Source organism: Amphiura filiformis, chromosome 15, assembly GCF_039555335.1.
Source record: "Amphiura filiformis chromosome 15, Afil_fr2py, whole genome shotgun sequence".
NCBI classification, from domain to species: domain Eukaryota; kingdom Metazoa; phylum Echinodermata; class Ophiuroidea; order Amphilepidida; family Amphiuridae; genus Amphiura; species Amphiura filiformis.
In genome coordinates, this window is record NC_092642.1 from 33,816,202 (window position 1) to 33,837,855 (window position 21,654).

At 36.7% G+C, this 21,654-nt stretch overlaps 1 protein-coding gene across 1 annotated transcript; it reads right to left on the reverse strand.

The window, feature by feature from the left end:
• Positions 1-1,568: 1,568 nt before the first annotated feature.
• LOC140171543 (cytochrome P450 2J4-like) lies at positions 1,569-10,376 on the reverse strand. The gene is made up of 4 exons (XM_072194813.1): positions 9,955-10,376; positions 5,538-6,216; positions 3,225-3,502; positions 1,569-1,845 (listed from the first exon to the last, which is right to left on the reverse strand). Exons 1-4 carry the CDS (start codon positions 10,295-10,297, stop codon positions 1,661-1,663), a joined length of 1,485 nt encoding a protein of 494 aa, XP_072050914.1. The 5' UTR covers positions 10,298-10,376; the 3' UTR covers positions 1,569-1,660.
• Positions 10,377-21,654: the final 11,278 nt, after the last annotated feature.

Below are 21,654 nucleotides of genomic sequence, written 5' to 3' on the forward strand. Positions count from 1 at the left end.
TTGTCACAGTGTATGTCTGCAATCATAGATTGAATACAATACCGCCCTTTTCAAAGGCACTAATCTAATGAGCATTATATATAATTACGATCCAGGTCTTATTCACTGTTCTTTGGCAGGGTTCAATACATAGGCACCGCTTGAACGTTGTAGTGAAGGGCAATATATTCAAAAATTGTATTCATCTATTGCAAGGGTAGTTAAGTGTAGACTAGGTACCATAACACCTCGTCTGTAAGCATATAGAGTATTTTTGATGAAAGCTAAATATATTAAAGCGCCCACAAAAATATAACATTATAGAGCTTGAGCAAATAAATTACCGATACAAGCGTATACAAATAAGCATTATTCAAAGACCAATCTATTGCATTGTCGTATTTACGGGTGCTTCGTATTAAATTAGCTGTCATCCAAAACACTGTGTAGACGAGGTTTTAGGGTATTGTTGGCCGAAGCAGCCAAAACATCGATTTGCATTATCTAAATCAATATATTATTGAAAAATAACACTGATGTTTTGCTCAAGTTCATTCTACAAATCATACACTTTGGAAACTTGCTTGATTTACTGTTGTGAATGAGCAATGAAATGATCAATGCCATTTTTTAACAAAGCTCACTACCATTCGCAAGATGCTGTGAACTACATAATCGCTACAGTTTAAAATAGTGGCTAACCTTAATCATATTCGGCGAATACATACATATATATGCCTACATATTATATTTATACATATATGTGTATTTATATACTACCCTAGTAATTAATAGAAATAACCTTAAACCAAATTTCTGTCTTAAGACAAAAATTATGTTAAAGATATTATATTTATTAGCTTTTTTCCAGCTGACTCGTATTGAATGTTCTATTGTAGAATGTGATACCTAAATCTAGTTGGTCCAAAAACATAATATTTGGATTGTTTGTATAGCACCCAATCGGCTTCTGGATGTTTATGAAAACTTGTCATATCAAAGGCCCATTCAGTGATTTGCTCATCCGAACAATCGCAAAATTCATCAAAATTCAGATTTTGGTACTTTCGTCATTATCATAGATGTGTACATATAGACATGAATCTGTAATTTATAGATTCATGTGACAGTATATAAATTAGATACATGTATTTTAATGGGGCTTCAACTTCGTCATTACCGTTGTTTTCTTCGTTTTTTGCCAAATTTTTCATTCAAAAAATATCTGATGACAATTTGAATGATTTATCCTTTACTTTTAAAGCAATTAATTAACAATTTTAATTTGTTATACTTGCGCTGGAATAACTGAAAGGGACAGGGACAAAGGAGTGGTCAGTCCTCCTGAATGGAATAGGTTATTCAAAAGGACCCCTGACCCAAGTGCTGTTCCCAACACAGTGCCCTTATTGACTTATTAAAACTTCCTGTCAATCATATTGGCAAACCACTAACACTTCATTTGCGTCACCTCGTTAATGTAGTTCTAAATGCCAAATGCAAAACCTCGTAACAAGTGAGCCCCAGTTAATACCTAAACCTCATAATACAACTACAAGTACACCCCCACACACCAGTCGTCGCCCCCCCCACACACACCCTCATGACTCGTAAGTGAGTGAATTGTTATAGTTTCATCCCTCTTGGCTTGGAATCTTTCCCTGCCGAGAGACCCATTGAGTTAGTCACGGCTTTCCACTTGCGTCAGGAATGTTGATGGCGTGTTGACGAAGCCAAGAACTCCTTTTAAGGAAATTGGCTGTGAATCACCATCTGGCTTCTTAAAGGTAAATCGATGAAACAGATGAGTAAAGAAGATGTACAACTCCATCTTAGCAAGGTGTTCTCCAATACACATTCGACGACCTATGAAAAACAAACATAAAAATGCCACTTAAATGGATTGTGATCGACCTGAAGAGCCTGATGAAAACCTACAAATTAAAACGTAGCCGTTTTCTCAATAATCTCATTCAGGGCTTACGTTTAACTTTTGGATCATCTCGTCCGTTAGTTAGGGATTCAATCATGTTTCACCGTTGTTCATCACCGATTAACAACGATGCGTCCGCGTCGTCTGAGTGGTTTACTTCACGAGGGCAGCTTTAGCTGCCCGAGCGAAGTAAACCACGCAGACGCGCTGGACGCGAGTTGTTAATCGGTGATGAACAACGGTGAAACATGCTTGAATCGCTTTCAACAACGAAACAAGCTAAAATGTCTAATTCACATGATTCTTTCATTCGGAATGTCCGTTTGTCATTGCCACTCAACCTTACAAAAAGATCGCGGTATTTCTCTGTTGATATCAGCAATAAATCTAAAGAATAAAGCGGTAATATTTAGCTGCTACCGCCAACATAAGAGAGTTCATGTTTACGCATATGTTCCAGGCATGACGAATTTTACGTGCTCATGCGTAAGCGTAACGCGTACGCGAAACCTTGCGTTCGCGTATACGCTACTGAACTGTGGATTCATCACTGATTAACAACGGTTGGCTCCTGTACAAAGGTATAGGAAGAGTTGTATTGTTGAACACAATTTAACTAACAACGCTCAAATTGCCAACCAACCAAGAAAGTAACTGAAGTTCAAATCATTGCCTCCATTTAACATATCAACTTAAATTTGCTCACCATTATTTCTATACAGGGTGTCTTAATAAAACTAGGCCCTGTGAATTGTGCCTGGGAATTGTGGGAATTTTCACTTGAAATATCGGTAGTAAAATTAAAACTTTCTGAAAGATTCAAAAGCTATGTAGTGTCATCTTCAAAATGGTACAAAATCACCGAAATCCGTTCATGCGTCACTGAGATAATTCAGTGGGATTGAAAAAAACACTCGCATAATTATTATGAAAAAGATAAAGACACAATTACAAACGAACACTTTTGTTTTTAAACAATGATAGTGTGATATCTTGATGATGTTTTTCTTGCTTGAATGGCCTTGATCTCACTCCCAGCCTCGGAGTTTCAGGTTGGCTTTTCCAACACAATTTAGACATACTTTTTTTTTTATTAGTTATGTAGTTATTACAAAACCCGAAGGAAACATTTGGCAGCCCTAACATGTCGTAAGATTTTACAGGCTTGCTTCCACTGATACCAAATCTCTGTTTTGATGGATAAAAAGGTCGAGATGAGAGTGACCACCCTCCTCCTTTCAGAAAATTGTATTTCGATCTAAAAAAAACACAAAAATAAATAAATTAAATAAAAACATTTCTATGGTCTTACCTGTAGAGAACGGTATCAACCCCTCCCTTTCTTGCAAACATCCATCCTTATCCAGAAACCTTTCTGGATTGAATTCATCAGGATTCTTCCATGTATCCGGATTATGATGGATTAAATTGAGATTCGCCAAAACCAGACTTTCCTTTGGGATGTTGAAGCCATCAATAGTGGTATCTTCTACACAGTTATGGGGAACTGCAAGAGGTACAACGGAGCAGATTCGCTGGATTTCTAGAAGAGTTGCCGCAGTGAAGGGTAAGTTGTCCTTGTCAGTGAGCCTTATTTTTCATTGAATCATAAGAAAAGAATAGAAATAATAACTCATTATAATATCCATTATAATATACTTGAAGAAAAAAAGAATAACAAAGAAAGAAACGCGTTTAAGTATGGTACATGTAACCTGGTCTCCTAACCACACTACGGTATATTCTCAGTTTATATATCGAGGGCTTAGAGCCAGAACTAGCTATGTCCATTTGTTTTCTCAATTACATGTTACTCATTTCGGTAACAAGGGGACGGGTAAATCTGCCCTCCATAAGAAAATGTAAGTGACTTTGGGGTATATGCATGGTCACTTGCGTCTAACTAACTGTTCAAGTGACCATATATATACCCCAAAGTCACTTGCATTTATTATGGAGGGGATAATTAACCGTACATTTGTTGCCGAAATGAGTAACATGTAATTGATAAAACAAATGGACATAGCTAGTTCTGGCTCTAAGCCCTCAATATGGGTTTAGACTGACTATATTTACGTCCTCTGTTGGTCAACGTTGCATTAAGGTTACGTATAGAGGTTATCCACGCTACTCAAGTGTGATTTCTAACGGGAGGGGGGTCACTCCCATTGTGGCTGTAGGCCTACAGCTTTTTATTTATTTTATTTATTTATTAGACTCTATACACTGGAGATTGCACAATATCATAATAACAGTTAAATATAAAATAGCAAAATACACTCTGAAAAGATTACAATAGTATACATGTTTAAAATACGAATTAATACCATTGCAGAGAATGGGACGAACAGGTGCGTATCACCTCTAAGACCATCACACCTCAAGACCAAAAATAAACCGCCCTTGCCCAGTCCCCTACCCCCTTTTGAAAAGCACCCTAAACAAGGATTTAACCCTTGGCTAAAACGATACCCTAAACAGGTAACACGCGCCTGTTTTCACACCCAAAACAGGGATTTTATTCCTTGCATCAAATTTCATACCCTAACTTTCATTTCCGCGTATTAGCAATTGCAATTTTGCTACACTTTTTTTTTCCAATTTTTCATGTTTTTGACACCCTAAACACGATATGTGCGTATCGTGCCTACCCACAAAAACTACCCTTTTTACGCGTTTTTATTATCGCGGATGGTGTACAGACCACAATGGGAGTGAACCCCCGGGGCTGGTTCCCGTAGTATAATTTAAGCTTGATCGCTAGACAGAATGTATCAAAATAAAGTATACAGTTTAAAAAATAAAGTATGAGATATTTGGTCAAAATGCTATAGTTGATAGCTTAATCAGCATCTTGCTTATATATTTTTGGCGAAAATGTTGTCATTTGCGTCACATAAAGATGTCAAACATGTTTTTTAATATAAAATTTATAATGTACAGTGATGAGATATTGACTGACATCAATCAGTTTGTATATTTGCTTATACATTTTAGGCGAACATGCTGCCAATAAGCCCAATCGCCATTCTAACTACCGGTTTTTGAGAGCAGTTTTGGGACACTTTGACCTCTGACATATCGGGAAAATTGACGTAAATATTATTCATTTTCTTATTATTGTCATAATGTTGATCATTAAAAATACTAAATAATTAATTTATAAAATGCTAATATGTTTTATATTTGTTTTAATTAAATTTTGTTAAACATTTTAGATTATATTTTGTACGTACAAAAACCCAATATTTCTGAATTTTCTGAAAGGTCAAAGGACAAAGTGTCCCAAAACTGCAAAAACTGTCCTACAACAATGCATTGCAAACTTCCAATGCCGATTTGGCTTATTACGTCACATTAAATATGTCAAACATGTTTTTTAATGATTATTAACCTGTACAGTGATGAGGAATTGACTGAAATTAATCAGTTTGAATGTTTTGCTTATACATTTTAGGTGAACATGGTGCCATTTGCTTAGGTATTTTCTCGACTCTGTTGTTTCTTACTATTCGAATATATTATAGGGTATTTGGCGGCATTTTGTGTACAAGCAAGGAAGTGACTATGAGGAAAATTATACTTGATTAAACCAATTCCCCGCGGGCAACAATATCGCCCTTACCTTGGAAGACGATCACGGCCCACAACAGAATCTATCTCCTGCTGGATACGCTTCTGGATCTCCGGATATGCCATCATGTACTTAACTCCCCAACGTAACGTTGTAGAAGTTGTCTCCGTTCCGGCACTAAAGAGAGTCATAATTGTCAATGGCATGGTTTTGGTCTTCCTCACATGTGTATCTTGTCCATGTTTTTGACTTGATTCGAGTTCGTTTAAATAAACATCGATGTAATCGTTGGGATTGTCGGGATCGCGATCTGATTCATGCTGCTTCACCACGTCATTGATGAACTTAATAATGCTGGAAATGTTGGTCTCCAGTTGCTTATAGTTGCTGCGTTGGAAATATTTAAAGATTGGGAAAAATATCTGGGCAGCACCAGCGCCGGCTATCTGCACATTTTGGTTTATAAGGCTAAGCAGATATTTGAAGTTAGAGTCGGAGTATTCATATCGCTTACCCAAGACAACTGAGCATATAACATTAGATGTTGCATTTGTGAACAGAGGTAGCAGGTCAAAAGGTGTAGCATGGAAATTTGTTATCTCTTCTAATAAATATTCAGCCTCTTCTGCTATGTGTTCTTCGAAGCTTCTTTTACCCACACCAAAACTTCGCAATGTCGTCAGGGTGAAGCGTCTTTCCTGTTTCCATCCTTCTCCAGGTGAAAGAAGCCCTATTGTAAACACAAGCAAGAAATAAATGTGCGTTATATCTGTCTTAGTAAGTGCCCCCCCCAACCAACCAAACACCTCCTTCCCCGGACGCCGCCACATGTCCTAGTGTCAATACAAGGATTTAGGATTTACGGTAGATTTACGGTGAATTTTCGGGATTTTGGGGTCATATATTGCAGAAAAATGCTTGCTACGAATTTTCCAAATTGGACAAATGCAATTTTGAACAGAAATATTTTACATAATATTTCTGTGTTTCTTTTACCGTCAAATGTTTTATACAAGCCTACTTGGTATGATTAGCAAGCTGGTCAATTATTAAAAGATGAAGATGGCAAAATTCTATGTCACCAGCCGTGAGACATGCTTCAACATGCGGAAGGCATAAGCCTGCAGCAGCAAAGGATATAGATAATCAATCTGAAAGAGTAAATTGACTCGCTTTGTGCACATTAGCTCATTAATTATGCAAATTAGATGGCGCCTAGACATTATAATAGATTACAATATATTAGAATAATTTCAACCAAGTTTCAAGGTAAAAATCTGTACTCTGAACATCTGAACATGTATGCATTGCTTTAGCTCATTGATTATTGATTAAAAAAAACAATAAGAAAATATAAAATATGTATTATGACAACCGTATGTTTGATTTTCTTCAAACAAAAAGCATGTTGCTCTACTCAATTAATATATTTAAAACATGCTCAGAGCATTTTCCAATTTCCAGTATTATCCTCATATTCCATCTTAAGGGTTCGATGACTTACCTTTGGACAGTATTTTTGTGGGACCTGAGAGCACATCAGTCACGCCAAATTAATTGCTTTCTGATCTTTCTGATATCAAATTATTTTTATTTGTTGAAATTTAATGGTATGTATACTTAATGTGTATGTAGCTGGGATGAAAAGCCGACCATGAGATAAAATGTTGACCTTTCGTATTGAAGATACAATGTATACATGATGTTTCCCAAAAGAACTATTTTTTCCATCCACATCTCATATGCAGTTTATCCCTTTACATACCATGTGTCTTGAATAGCTATTATAGCCCACCACCCCTGTAGTTAAGAGCCTAGGAAATAATCCCTAATATCCCATACTATCGTTTGAACACCTTTTCTAATTCTGCCCCACATGATAAGGACTATTTAGCCATTAAATCTTGCAATGAGACTGTATTGCCTATTTTTCTCCCCGGGGGGGGGGTTCTTTCAAACAAATCGTACCGGGATATGCCACGCAGACTTTCGGATGCTGAATTTGTCTATACCTACTTTTTGCTGCTTTTGCCACCCATCAGTATACCAATTTGTCACCAGAAACACCCAAAAAGCACCCAATTCGGCGCTTTTAGGGGCACTTTTGCTCTACTGAAAACCCACCCATCGATATACAAAAATCGCTGAAAAGGTACCCCAAACCCGTGGCACATCTCCGTATACCTTCAATCATGGAGAACCATTAGATTTTCTAATCATGTTTAGGGACGCACCATTAGATACTCAGGGGGGTAGGAAGTTGGGGTCGGGGGAAGATTTTTTTTCGCCGCCAAAGGCGGCGAAGTTTGGTTTTTTTTTTTTTTTTTTGGGGGAAGTTTGTTTTTTTGCTCATGTAGTGGGGGAAGTTTTTTTGTTGAAAACTTCCTACTCCCCCCTGAGTATCAAATGGTGCGTCCCTTACTATTGGATTCTAGCGATCATCTGATTTATCAGTGAGCAATTGTTTACCAAGTGATAAGGCTGGGCATATAGGAAAAATACAGTGATATTTCACTGCAGCCCTGAGCCAATTTACTGCCAAAAGCCGGGCCAAATAATATAAATTATATTTTCTGTCAATAACTGGAGCGCTATACAGGGTGAGTCAAAAAAGTGCAATAGAGGAAAGAATCCATTTTTATTTAAGAACTGAGTAGAATCTTTTAGGTTTTAAAACATTTTATAAATGATATATCCATTAGTGACCTTGCGTGAAAATATCAAGGAATTAGCATTGGGCTATTCCATTTAAAATCCACAATACCCCTGTGGAAGATTTTGCTGAAGGCTGCCACAGAGGGAGTATGAATTTCTAATAGAATAGACAATTGGGTAACTTCCATTTGAATTACTCACTCCAGTTATGGAAGATATAGGTAAAGCCATAATACAGGGGGAGTGTGGGTTTCAAAATGATTATATATGACCAATTACATTTGATAAAGATACTCCCCCTATGGAAGATATTTCCAAAATCTTCCACAGGGGTAGTGTGGATTTCAAGTGGAATAGCCCATTTACCGTTTTGTTTTTATGACACATTTTATAGCGATACCCAATTTAAATGTTTGTCCAAGAGACATCTAAAATTTGAATGTCAGCCCACTCTGTGCAAGGTAGATCTGAAACAACTGCTTTTTTCTTAACCTCATTTGTATTGAAATAAAATGGAGCACCCAAAGTGTTATTGCCCTTGGTCTTGCTTAAGGAAAGAAACATTAGTTGTTGTTATTTTCATTTTACCTTTACTTTAAAGATGTTTATTCTCTATCAAAAACATACAAATTTGTAGGCAGATTTTTTCAAATGTCGAAATGAAATGCGCGAAATTTGAAGTGGAGTGAATTATAAAATATCCAGCAAGTTGGACATAATTATTGGGATTTAAAAAAACTGGAGTTGGAGTAGAGTGAGGTATGAAGGACTTGAAGTAATGTTAGAAAGTTTGTTTGAACAGGAAAAAGAAATTGAAATAACACAAAAATCAACCTTATTTAAGTTAAAGTCAGTTTCAGACCTGGTGCCTTTAACGTGCATTGTGTTTTCTCATTCAAAATACATGGTACCTCGTGAACAAATATTGAAATTGGGTATCGCAGCAACATGACTCATTAAAATTAAACGGTAGTTGTGGTTCACTTCATTTTTTCACAGAAGGTGGCCATTGAGTGTGGTATTTATAGAAATTTTCAATAATGAAAAAGTTCAACGTGGTTCTTACATAAATATCGATTCTTTGCTCTATTGCATTTTTTTGACTCACCCTGTATAATGGTAAATTTGGGCATTTAATTCCCTCATCTCCCCCTGTTTTTGAAAGTATAGGCCTATGTCCATGTTACGCTGTCTGTAATTAAATATGATAGTGTCATAACATGCTTATGTTATCAAGGGCTTATAGTGTAATTGAATATTATGGCGATATTGTTTTGAAAGATGAACAACTGGCTCATTTTGCATGGAAAGTAGAAATAATTACTATATGTATCAAAACGATTGGTACCCAGCAGTGTTGATAGTTATTGAAAAACCTGGTTCTTCTAAATGCAATGTTGGATCCCCTTAAAATGATAAAATGACCAGACCTTAAATCTATTGTACATGATTGTTTCTGACATTAATCAACAAAGAATGCGGATTTTATGTTGCATTAATCACTAAAGACTGACAAGTACCAATCATTTTAATACAGCCTGCACAGCTATATCCTGTGAACTTTGTCCTTTTAAAGACAATTCTTGTCAGTAACATGTTACTAAGATATTAAACTTAAATGATGTACATGTAGATTAAAATGGGTTTTGACCATAAGCTGCCATAATAATATTAGGCCATGTGAAAATTAGACTAGCTGGTATTGGCAATTATTGTTAATCTACCGGTTTGTGAACAATATCTCCGCTGCACCCCCCCCATGCCCCCCACCTTCACCCCCACACACACACACACACACAGAATCATGACTTACCTCCGCCTAGTCCAAGATCTCTCATCGTGTGGCTAGTAGGTCTATTACTAATATGTGGATTATGAAACGCTTCTTTGATAATGCTGTGCTTATTGAGAACTACGATCAATTTCCCACCAATTCTCATGCTGAAGACTGGCCCGTACTTCGTAGACATTTTGGCAAACAGTTGTGGAGGATCAAGTCCTGTTCGGTAGAGTGCTACGACAAGGTTTGGTATATAACCAACCAACGGCCATCCCCAAGGACCAGGAGGCAGATTCTTTGGTTTCTGCAACCACCACCACAAAATCACGAAGGCAGTAACACATAATAAAACTGTTTGGATCTCGAAACCCAGCATATTTTCGGATAGCTAGACCTTAAAAACTATAAAATGAATGGAAATCAACCAAGCCGAAACTTCAAGCTTCCCGGCGCGGTGTACTAGTTTAGCATTATAGCATGTTCTATACCAATATAGTATTGGCCTGAAAGCAAATAAGCTATTTGTCGGTATATTATTTTTATCAACACGTTATTTTCACATCGTTACGTTTAACGTTTATGCACAGAAATTCAATTACACGGTTTATAATAATCTCATTATTTCATAAAAGTTTTAAAGTCGTTCCCTTTTCTCAAAGAAAATCTTTGGAGAAAATGAAATAAAAGCAAAAATACAAATTGTCTTTTGGTTGTATCCGGGGGTTGTATCACTTAATGTATTCGTCCGACAAATGACTCATTATTGTTGGTGGGCTTTTTGTATGTGTTCAACTAGTACTTACATAACGTGCAGACAACCTTGTAATTTTATTTACCGTCACTATTTGCACACGTACATGTACAACACTATGAAGACTGTTGACACTTCACTGCACCGGTATTGTACTATACACACCACTCCACGCCATACATAAATTCTCTTAGTCACATTTCCCCAATTTGAAGTTTTAAAAAAGGAAAATTTTAAATTTTACTTTTTTAAAAGTTTGGCAGAGGCGGGGTCGAAGTCACGGCGCACCGCTTTGGATACTCTATGAGCCTAGCGCCACTTGTCTTGTTAATGTTGTTATCCATTTCATGATTTGAAACTTATTTGAAGATATAATCGCAACTTCAACATAGGCCTACCACGTGGCAAGCAAAGGCAGAAAACGTACCATATTTTGGAATGTTATTTGCCTAAAAACATTAATGTGTATTAATAGCTCTCAATTGTTGTTAACTGCGTGTTCTACATACAGAAATCCGACAATAAACATGATAAATGGGCGTCTATATGGACAATACATTATATCGATTTTGACACGTGCTCGTGTGTCAGTACATTTCCATGGTCAGTAAAATACTATACAGGAACCTATCATTTTTCTCATACACGTTCGATGTTTTTATCAATTATATAACAAATCCACATTAGACCCCAAATGTTTTTTCAGGAAATAAAAGATTAGATTACCATAAAAAATGAAACAGTAATCTTAGGCGGGGTCTAATGTAATTTTTACATAAAATTTTCAACGTGTTTTCTATCCTTATTCTTGCTCAATTAAAAAAATATTTTGGCGTATATAAAATTGAAATAAAATTCTCTGCCTCTTAAACGACATCAAATGTGCCACAATTGGGTATCACTAATCGTTATATGTGATGTGTAGTAAATATTCATATATTCTTTTATACATAGGATGCTTCAATTTTGACACAAAAAATATTTTATTGAAAACCCTCTCACTCTGCTATTTAAAAAAGGTAACCACGCTTCCCTAGAATGTGCAATAAATTAGCATTAAAAGTTTTCTTATTTTAGCAGCATTCTAGAAACTCTTGCCGTTTGGCGAAAAGAGGAGTATGTACTATATACCCGGGACTATATACACGTACACAGACCCATAGAACAAAATTATCTCAACAAAATAAAATGTATTAAAATTTAGGTAATGGTAAAATTCTTGTTCATTAAAATTGTAGTGCATAATGCATTTTCACAGAGGTTTTCACGAAGGTAACCTTTCTCGGGAACCTTTCACAGAAATTGACCAACAAACCCTGATTAGCTCTAAGATAAATACCTTTAGCCTGCGGTAAACAAACTTCTTAGTGAGTAAATTAATTGTTACGAGTTGTACTTGACTCAAGGCCAAAATCACCTTTTTCCCGAACTCACACGAATGCACAACACAAATACACTGTTTGTTTAAGCTAACACAATCTAAGTCTTTAATTGAAAACAGAGTATGATTGGTACATATAATAACAATATCGCATATACAATAAAATCACACAATGACAGTTTTACTATATCAGTACTTAACCAGCTGTCTTCTTGTTGGTCATGTTGGTGATCCTAGAGTTCTTGCAATGTTCTGGACGACTGATGTAATATATCCTTATTCACTTGTTCTGCGAAAATCAGCGAAGTCCATCGTACACTTGCATTTATAAATCCTTGCACATAAAATCCTCATACGAAAATGATGATGCTTCCTCCAATCTCCTTTGCACTGCTATCTCCACAAATACATCTCCTTGCGCTGCTTTCTCCGCAATATATCTCTGCGCTGCTTTCTCCAAAAATGGTGTTTCTTTCACCAATCACTCTTTTTCCAGGGAACAGGTTTCTTTAACACAGCTCCGCTGTTTTTTGACAGATGCGTGGCCTTCACAAACCCAGCAAACTCCAGCAATTTGACAGAAGAACTTTTAATCCTTTGATGAGGAAGAGCACTTTTGTGTGCTCGCTGTCTTCTTCGTTGCTGTATTAAAATTAGCTCAATTATTGGCTATATAAACTGGTTAAAATGTACTTCTTTTTGAAGCACGAAGACCATCACACACATGTGGAGTTTTCAATCTCCCATGGCATTCTGTCAAGTCCCAACAAAAGCCTTCAGCTTTTTATATCAGTACTCATGCAAAAAACCCATCATCTATTAATAAACCATTACTTCAATCACATTTTCACAACATTGCTGCAATCTTGGGATTTCCCAAGATTAATTATACACATTCACCTTTCACATTACATCACTTCCTGGGGTGTTTTTCCTGATGGTGCAATAATGAACTGGGGCTTTCAAGTTCCAAACATAGCTCTGACTTTGTTTACAATAATTTGGGGAATTCCAAAATGACTTTCCACACCATTATCTTGCACATACAAGGGGCTTTCCCATCTCATGAAATACTTTCAGCTTGTAAACAAAGTTAAATAATTAAATTAAATCAAATTACTCAGGGCACATCACACCTCCCCTTAAAAGAAGAAAGTTCGAATGTAATGAAAACTTTCTTAAATGTTTTCTTCTTTACATCAACTTCAACATATTATCAACTTTGAGTATTTAACTCATCATACACAGTGACTACTTGTCACACACAACTTCCCTTTTAAAGGACATTTTTGTTTGTCAAGTTTTATGCAATTCTGGACAGGGCATCAGCCATTACATTGTCTTTTCCCTTAATATGTTTGATGTCCAGATTGTACTCTTGCAAGGTCAAACTCCACCTCACCAGTCTTTGGTTTTTGTTCTTCATCCTGTTGATGAAGGTGAGGGATTGTGATCTGTGAAAACAAGCACAGGGTATACTGTGGTACCCAAATACACATCAAAATGTAGCAATGCTAATAGCAATGCTAGACACTCCTTCTCAATTGTGGAGTAATTTCTCTGGTGCTTGTTGAATTTCCTTGAAAAGTAACAAATGGGGTGATCTATTTGATCTTCACCCTCTTGCATCACAACACCTCCACAGCCTATGTCACTGGCATCAACAGTCAACTTGAACTGCTTCTGAAAATCAGGTGCAGTAAGCACTGGTGAACTCATGAGTATAGATTTGACTTTGTGAAAAGCATTTTCACACTGTTCTGACCAAATGAATTTTGCATCTTTCTTTAACAAATCAGTCAAAGGACTTGCTATCTCTGAAAAGTTTGGACAGAACTTTCTATAATAGCCAACCATTCCTAGAAATCTCATGAGTGCCTTCTTGTTTACAGGTGTGGGGTATTGCTCAATTGCTTCAACTTTGGCTTTGATAGGTTTCACCTGACCTTGACCTACAACATATCCTAAGTATGTGACTGTGGCATGGCAAAACTCACTTTTTACCAGATTGACTGTCAACTGTACTTCAGACAGCTTCTTAAACAATTGGTGGAGTTGTTCCATGTGTTGTTCCCAAGTTTGACTGTAAACAATCAAATCATCTACATACGCTTCACATCCCTCTATGTCTGACACAATTTGGTTCACCATTCTCTGAAATGTTGCTGGGGCGTTTTTCAAACCGAATGGCATAACTTTGTATTGGTAAAGACCAAATGGTGTACAAAAAGCAGAAATCTCTTTGGCACGGTCTGTGAGTGGAACCTGCCAGTACCCTTTCAAAAGATCAAATTTGCTAACAAATTTTGCATTCCCAATTTTGTCAATGCAATCATCAATTCTTGGAATTGGGTACGAGTCTGTCTTTGAATGAACATTTGCAGCTCTCATGTCTGCGACCAATCGGTATGAACCATCAGGCTTGGGAACAAGAATGCATGGTGAACTCCACTCACTACTACTTGGTTCTATGATATCATTGTCTAACATGTAATTGATCTCATTTTTGAGATGTTCCATTTTCAATGGATTGACTCTGTAAGGATGCTGCTTAATTGGTTTTGTATCACCAACATCTACATCATGAAATGCAGCATTTGTTCTACTTGGCGTATCAGGAAATATATTGTCAAATTTGTGAATCAAATTTGCAATTTGACTTTGTTGATCTTGAGAAAGATGACCTAACTTTGAGTCCAAATTAGTGAGCACATCAGAATTGTTCAACTTTACATTATACTCCTTGTGCTCCAGCTCTTTATCCTGGTCAAATGTGACATTAGAATTGTCATCTTTACTCTTGTCTACATTGGCGATTTTGTCTACATCGGCATGTTTGTCTACATTATCAGTATGTTTTACTGTACACACAGGTTTTGGAATGCCACTGTCACTTCTTTCAACATACTCTTTGAGCATATTTATGTGGCATAACTGCCTGCTCTTGCGTCTACCAGGAGTCTTGATAATATAATCTACTTCACCCACTTTTGACTCTACTTCACATGGGCCATGATATCTGGCTTGTAATGGGTGTCCTGGAATTGGAAACAGTACTAGAACTTTGGCACCTGGTTTGAACACTCTTTCTTTGGCATGCTTATCATACCATTGTTTCATTTTGGCCTGACCCTGTTTCAAGTTTTCCTTGGCGATATCAGTTGCTCTGTTAAGCCTATGCTTAAAATTGGAGACATAATCCAATAAATTGATATCTGATTTCTCATTGAGCCACTTTTCTTTCAACAACTTTAGGGCCCGCGCACTGTGTGTCCAAACACTAACTCAAAAGGACTAAATCCTAAAGTTTCCTGAACAGCTTCCTAGCAGCAAACAACAACAAGTGTACTCCCTCATCCCAGTCCCTCTGAAATTCCAAACAGTATGTCCTGATCATGTTTTTCAATGTTTGGTGGAACCTTTCTAGTGCACCTTGTGATTCTGGATGGTAAGCACTTGAGGTATACTGTTCTATACCTAATTGATACATGACTTGCTGAAATACTCCAGAAGTAAAGTTTGATCCTTGGTCTGACTGTATGGACTTGGGGAGCCCCACAAATGTGAAGAACTTGGTTAAAGCTTTCACTATAGTCACTGCTTTAATATTTCTCAAAGGTATGGCTTCAGGAAAGCGTGTTGACGCGCACATAATTGTCAGAAGGTATTGATTACCTGACTTAGTCTTTGGTAGGGGCCTACACAATCAATAATAACCCTACTAAATGGTTCATCAAAGGCTGGAATTGGCTTCAATGGAGCAGGAGGTATTTTCTGATTTGGCTTCCCTACTACTTGGCATATGTGACATGTTTTGCAATATTCAGAAACATCTTTTCTGAGAGTGGGCCACCAGAAATGTCTCAGAATTCTTTCATGAGTTTTCTTAACACCCAAATGCCCTGCCATGGGACTATCATGTGCTATGTTAATAACTTCAGTGTGGTAGACTTTTGGTACCACAATTTGGTGCACTACCTTCCACTCTTCATCGGCAGGTACATCAGGGGGCGCCATTTTCTCATTAGCACACCATCTTGTTTGTAAAACAGACAGAATTTTGTTCTGCTTCTTCTAGGGTCAATGCCCTTTGATTGATCTCTTTGAGTTCTGGGTCATTTTGTTGCTCCAGAATCAGCTTGTCATGACTTAATGGGTCTCTCATGGTTTCCCTAATTTGTTCATGCTCAGAGGCTGTGTCATTTTGAGGGGTATTTTTATCCCCAGGAGACGGAAGTTTATCTTCTTTCTCATTCAACTTTGACACAAATGTGTCTTCCAAATTGTAGCCTAAGTCATCAATTTGGTTGTCCTCAATTGTTTCTAATGAGGCTCTCTTACTCATTGCCCGTGTCACTGCACATGCAGGAAATATCTCCTCTTCCTCACTATTATCATCCTGTAAACAGGGCTTATCTGTGACTATTGGGTCAGGAAAAACCTTCCCCCCTGCCAGATCATTTCCTAGCAACATGGACACTCCCTTGACTGGCAATTCATGTCTAACTCCTATGGTTACATGACCAGAAACTAAGTCAGATGTCAAGTTAATTTTGTGGAGAGGTACACTAATTATTTCCATCCCAATACCCTGGATCAAAGCATTACCAGCTGAACTATCCTCATTAAAGGGCAAAGTTCCTTCCAGAATCATAGACCGTGCACAACACGTATCTCGCACAATCTTAATGGGCTTTGGACTACCATTATCACCAAGTGATATTACTCCCTCTAACACAAATGGTTCAAATTCTTCACACACCTTGTCTGTCTCACCTCCCTTTTGTGGGAATTCTTGTTTCTTGATTTGACTGACTTGTTTCTTTGACTCAAGTGACACTGCACATCCCACAGTATTACTAGCAGTTTGCTGTTGTTTTTGTGCATCTTGTCTGCCTTTTAAGAAATAACACTGGGTCATCGTATGCCCTGGTCTCTTACAATGAGTACAAGTTACTTTGGCTTTAAATTCAGTTCCAAATTTTGCTCTGTTACCTGAACTCCTGGGGTCCCTCTACCACCAGCACTATGCTGTGAATTAGACTGAGGTTTCACTTCTTGTGTACCACCCTGATTTGCTCTAGGTTGATTATGGCTGAACCTGTTTGAATAACTTCTGTTATGACTAAATTTACTCCCATTCAATTTGTGAGTTAAGCCATAGTCGTCCGCCATTGTCGCCGCTTCGTTTAGCGTCTTAATTTTGCTAGCGCTTTCATCCAAATGGGTTTTAATGTCAACGTGGACACATTTCTTGAACTCTTCTATAAGAACTAATTGCTTAAGTTGGCCGAAATCATCTTTGACTTCTTTTGACCCAAGCCATCTGTCAAACATTTGTTCTTTTACTCTAGCAAATTCTACATGGGTTTGATCTGCTTGCTTTCTTGAATCTCTGAACTTTTGTCTGTATGCTTCAGGCACCAGCTCATAGGCCTTAAGAACTGCCTGTTTGACTTCTTCATAATTATTACACTTCTCTATTGGTAGAGCTGAGTAAGTCTCCCTGGCCTTCCCCACAAAACTACTTTGTAAAAGTAGGGTCCAATGCTCTGGAGGCCATTTCAAATTTGTAGCTACCTTTTCAAAATGTTGAAAGTACTCGTCAACTTCTTTCTCTTTGAATTTAGGCACAAGCTTTACATACTTTGTAACATCAAACCCTGACTTTGAGGAGAAACTTGATGAGTATTTGTCACCTAGCTTTGCCAACTTCTCTTGTTCAAACTTGTACTTTTCTTCAATTTCTTTTTGTTTCAAATTTTCTTCCATTTCCAACTTTTGTTTTTCAAGTTCCAATTTTGCTACCTTTTCCTTTTCTTCTGTTTCTAATTTGTGGTGCTCAAGCGCCATCTTTTCTTGGCGTGCTTTTTCTTCCATTTCTAATTCTTTATTTTGCATATCTAGCTTTTGCATGTCCAACTGCAATTGCATTTTCATTTTTTCCATTTCCACCTGAACTTCTAATTCTTTCAACTTAACTGCATCCCCTGATTTCAGTTTTGACCTCTTTCTCTTCTCCAAAATGGATTCCTCAAAATACTCTTCATCAACCAAAACTTCAATCAAGGCATTTTTGATTATTTGTTTTCTGTTGGCTTGCTTTACATCCAATTCATAGTATTTTGCAAATGCTAATAAATCAGGTTTCTTCAACTTATCAAACTTCTCCCAATCTATAGTTTCAAGAAACTCTTCTGCTTTGAACTCCATACTGTACTTTCACTTTTAAGACTCAGTAAATTAATGTCAACTTTTTACACAGTGTATTTCCCCGGACGCGAGCCCCCAATTTTTGTTACGAGTCGTACTTGACTCAAGGCCAAAATCACCTTTTTCCCGAACTCACACGAATGCACAACACAAATACACTGTTTGTTTAAGCTAACACAATCTAAGTCTTTAATTGAAAACAGAGTATGATTGGTACATATAATAACAATATCGCATATACAATAAAATCACACAATGACAGTTTTACTATATCAGTACTTAACCAGCTGTCTTCTTGTTGGTCATGTTGGTGATCCTAGAGTTCTTGCAATGTTCTGGACGACTGATGTAATATATCCTTATTCACTTGTTCTGCGAAAATCAGCGAAGTCCATCGTACACTTGCATTTATAAATCCTTGCACATAAAATCCTCATACGAAAATGATGATGCTTCCTCCAATCTCCTTTGCGCTGCTATCTCCACAAATACATCTCCTTGCGCTGCTTTCTCCGCAATATATCTCTGCGCTGCTTTCTCCAAAAATGGTGTTTCTTTCACCAATCACTCTTTTTCCAGGGAACAGGTTTCTTTAACACAGCTCCGCTGTTTTTTGACAGATGCGTGGCCTTCACAAACCCAGCAAACTCCAGCAATTTGACAGAAGAACTTTTAATCCTTTGATGAGGAAGAGCACTTTTGTGTGCTCGCTGTCTTCTTCGTTGCTGTATTAAAATTAGCTCAATTATTGGCTATATAAACTGGTTAAAATGTACTTCTTTTTTGAAGCACGAAGACCATCACACACATGTGGAATATCTCAATCTCCCATGGCATTCTGTCAAGTCCCAACAAAAGCCTTCAGCTTTTTATATCAGTACTCATGCAAAAACCCATCATCTATTAATAAACCATTACTTCAATCACATTTTCACAACATTGCTGCAATCTTGGGATTTCCCAAGATTAATTATACACATTCACCTTTCACATTACATCACTTCCTGGGGTGTTTTTCCTGATGGTGCAATAATGAACTGGGGCTTTCCAAGTTCCAAACATAGCTCTGACTTTGTTTACAATAATTTGGGGAATTCCAAAATGACTTTCCACACCATTATCTTGCACATACAAGGGGCTTTCCCATCTCATGAAATACTTTCAGCTTGTAAACAAAGTTAAATAATTAAATTAAATCAAATTACTCAGGGCACATCACATAATACACAACTTCATTATCAGTTTATTCTGGAAGTCAATTAGATATATTTTAAGGTTCCGTATAAGGATCAAAACCGATAAATCGGCAGTACTTGGAAAAGAAAAAATCGTGTCGCACACATTGTATTATAATTAACTTGTTAATTTCTTTTGTATAATCAAATCGTCGCTGTTTTGGCATAGTGTCGTATGACGCTTTTTGGGCAAAATGAGTTATATAAACTTTCAAAATCTGTGAATGAAACTCTAAATATTCACAAAGTTTTGAGACCTAAATGTAATTAGTTAATGAGATATGGCACTAATTAGTATGATACGACATGTTTTTTATGTAAAACCCCCCCTTAATCTTCATTCTGTGTTTTGGCATACAGTCGTATCATAGTCGTATCATAGTCGTATCATGATATGTCGCCATAGGCCACCGTGTAACTGCAGTTTCCTATTGTTTTGGCATACTGTCGTATCACATGGCGTATCATATATTTTTACGTAGGTTGTCAAATTGTGCATATTTTGGCATACTGCCGTATGAGTTTGCAGATTAATTACTTATAATTAATGAATGAATAAAATGTTTATATTAAGTTGAGAACAAAGACAAATATATTATTGATTATATTCTTTGATAATAATAAACATATTTTACTTTGGTGATCTCCAGTGGGTCTTCAAAAATTGGAAAAACTTTAAATGCGATTTTCTCAAAACGGCATTTTTCGTCATACAACAGTATGCCAAAACAGCGACGAAATAACCAGACTACACTCAGAAAAATGGTAATGTTTTTTAATCTTGCATTAATTCCTTTTATAAACCACGACCGGTCGTTTGAGGGATGATGGCCAAAACGCAAATAAAACATTTTTGATATTTGACGTTGCTCATTCTTAATCAGACAGTTGGAACATAGCTCGTATTTAAAGTAACAATTTATACTAACACAAAGCAGCGAAAATTGAAATGCCATGGCCTACTTTGAGTTTTTTTTAAATACATCGAAATATATGTCGCAAGGTTTCATGAAACCTACGTTCACAGGTACCTTAGTCGTTGCAAACAGTGCCCTTAAATATACGGTTTATTATGCAACTTATATGATAGTAATGTTTTCAGGTCCACGTGATTTATATATTTGAGAAAGAATTCTGTGAAATTCGAAGGTTCAGACCGTATGTTTAAGAAATGTAACATACGTTATCATAAAATGCAGGATTAAAACAAACAAACAAAACTATAAACTGTTGAGCAAATTAAAGCCGCAGGTGTACTTGATCATGTTGATCATGTTGATCAACTTTATTAATATTATTTCGATAACGCATTTCCAATTTTGAAGTTAAAATGTAAACTACGTGACCGAAACATACGTTACCGTTGATTTTTATTGAAATTTACTAAACACGTGTATTGTCTTCTTATAACATCATCATACATTATAAGTACTTAGAAAAGGGGCATTACAGAAAATAGGCTCACTGAAAGGTATCATAAGTTTTATCTAAATATTCAATTCTTTTTCATGTCTTTTTGAGGCAATCAATTCCCCATTAACATAAATGTCTTTTTGAACTAAAAGGCGACATTGCATTGTTTTATGCCAAAACAATTAGTTCATGCATTGTCAACAAAAGCGTTTGCAGTACTTCTTTCAATCTAATGGTAACGTGTGTTTCGCGACTTGCTTTCTTTGAAGTTTGTTTGAGTTTTGCATATTAAATAAAAGGATCGAGACATTGACAAACAAGTGACTTTGAAAATGCGACATGTATCTTACAATATGACAGCAAGAATTGTCTTACATTTAATTGTTTTACTCTTCTGAAACAATAAAATGTTTAATAACCCTTAGTAAAGTTGGTTTCCCATACAAATGGGCATTACACATTACACATGGGCATTATTGAAATCGATGAAAAATAAAAGTTCACAAGATTTGATCGACATATTTTCCAGAATGAAACTTAACAGGACTGCCTTTGATTTATGAATAAAACGGAGTAGTTTAGAGGTACACTTATTTTTGCCGGGGGTATTTTTGCCGATTTTTCCATTCCAAGTACTGCCGATTTATCGGTTTTGATCCTTACGGTATGGTATGTGGTTCCACTTCCCGAATTTGACCTCGCAACCTCATTCTTAGCGTTCATAGAATTGACCCACATAG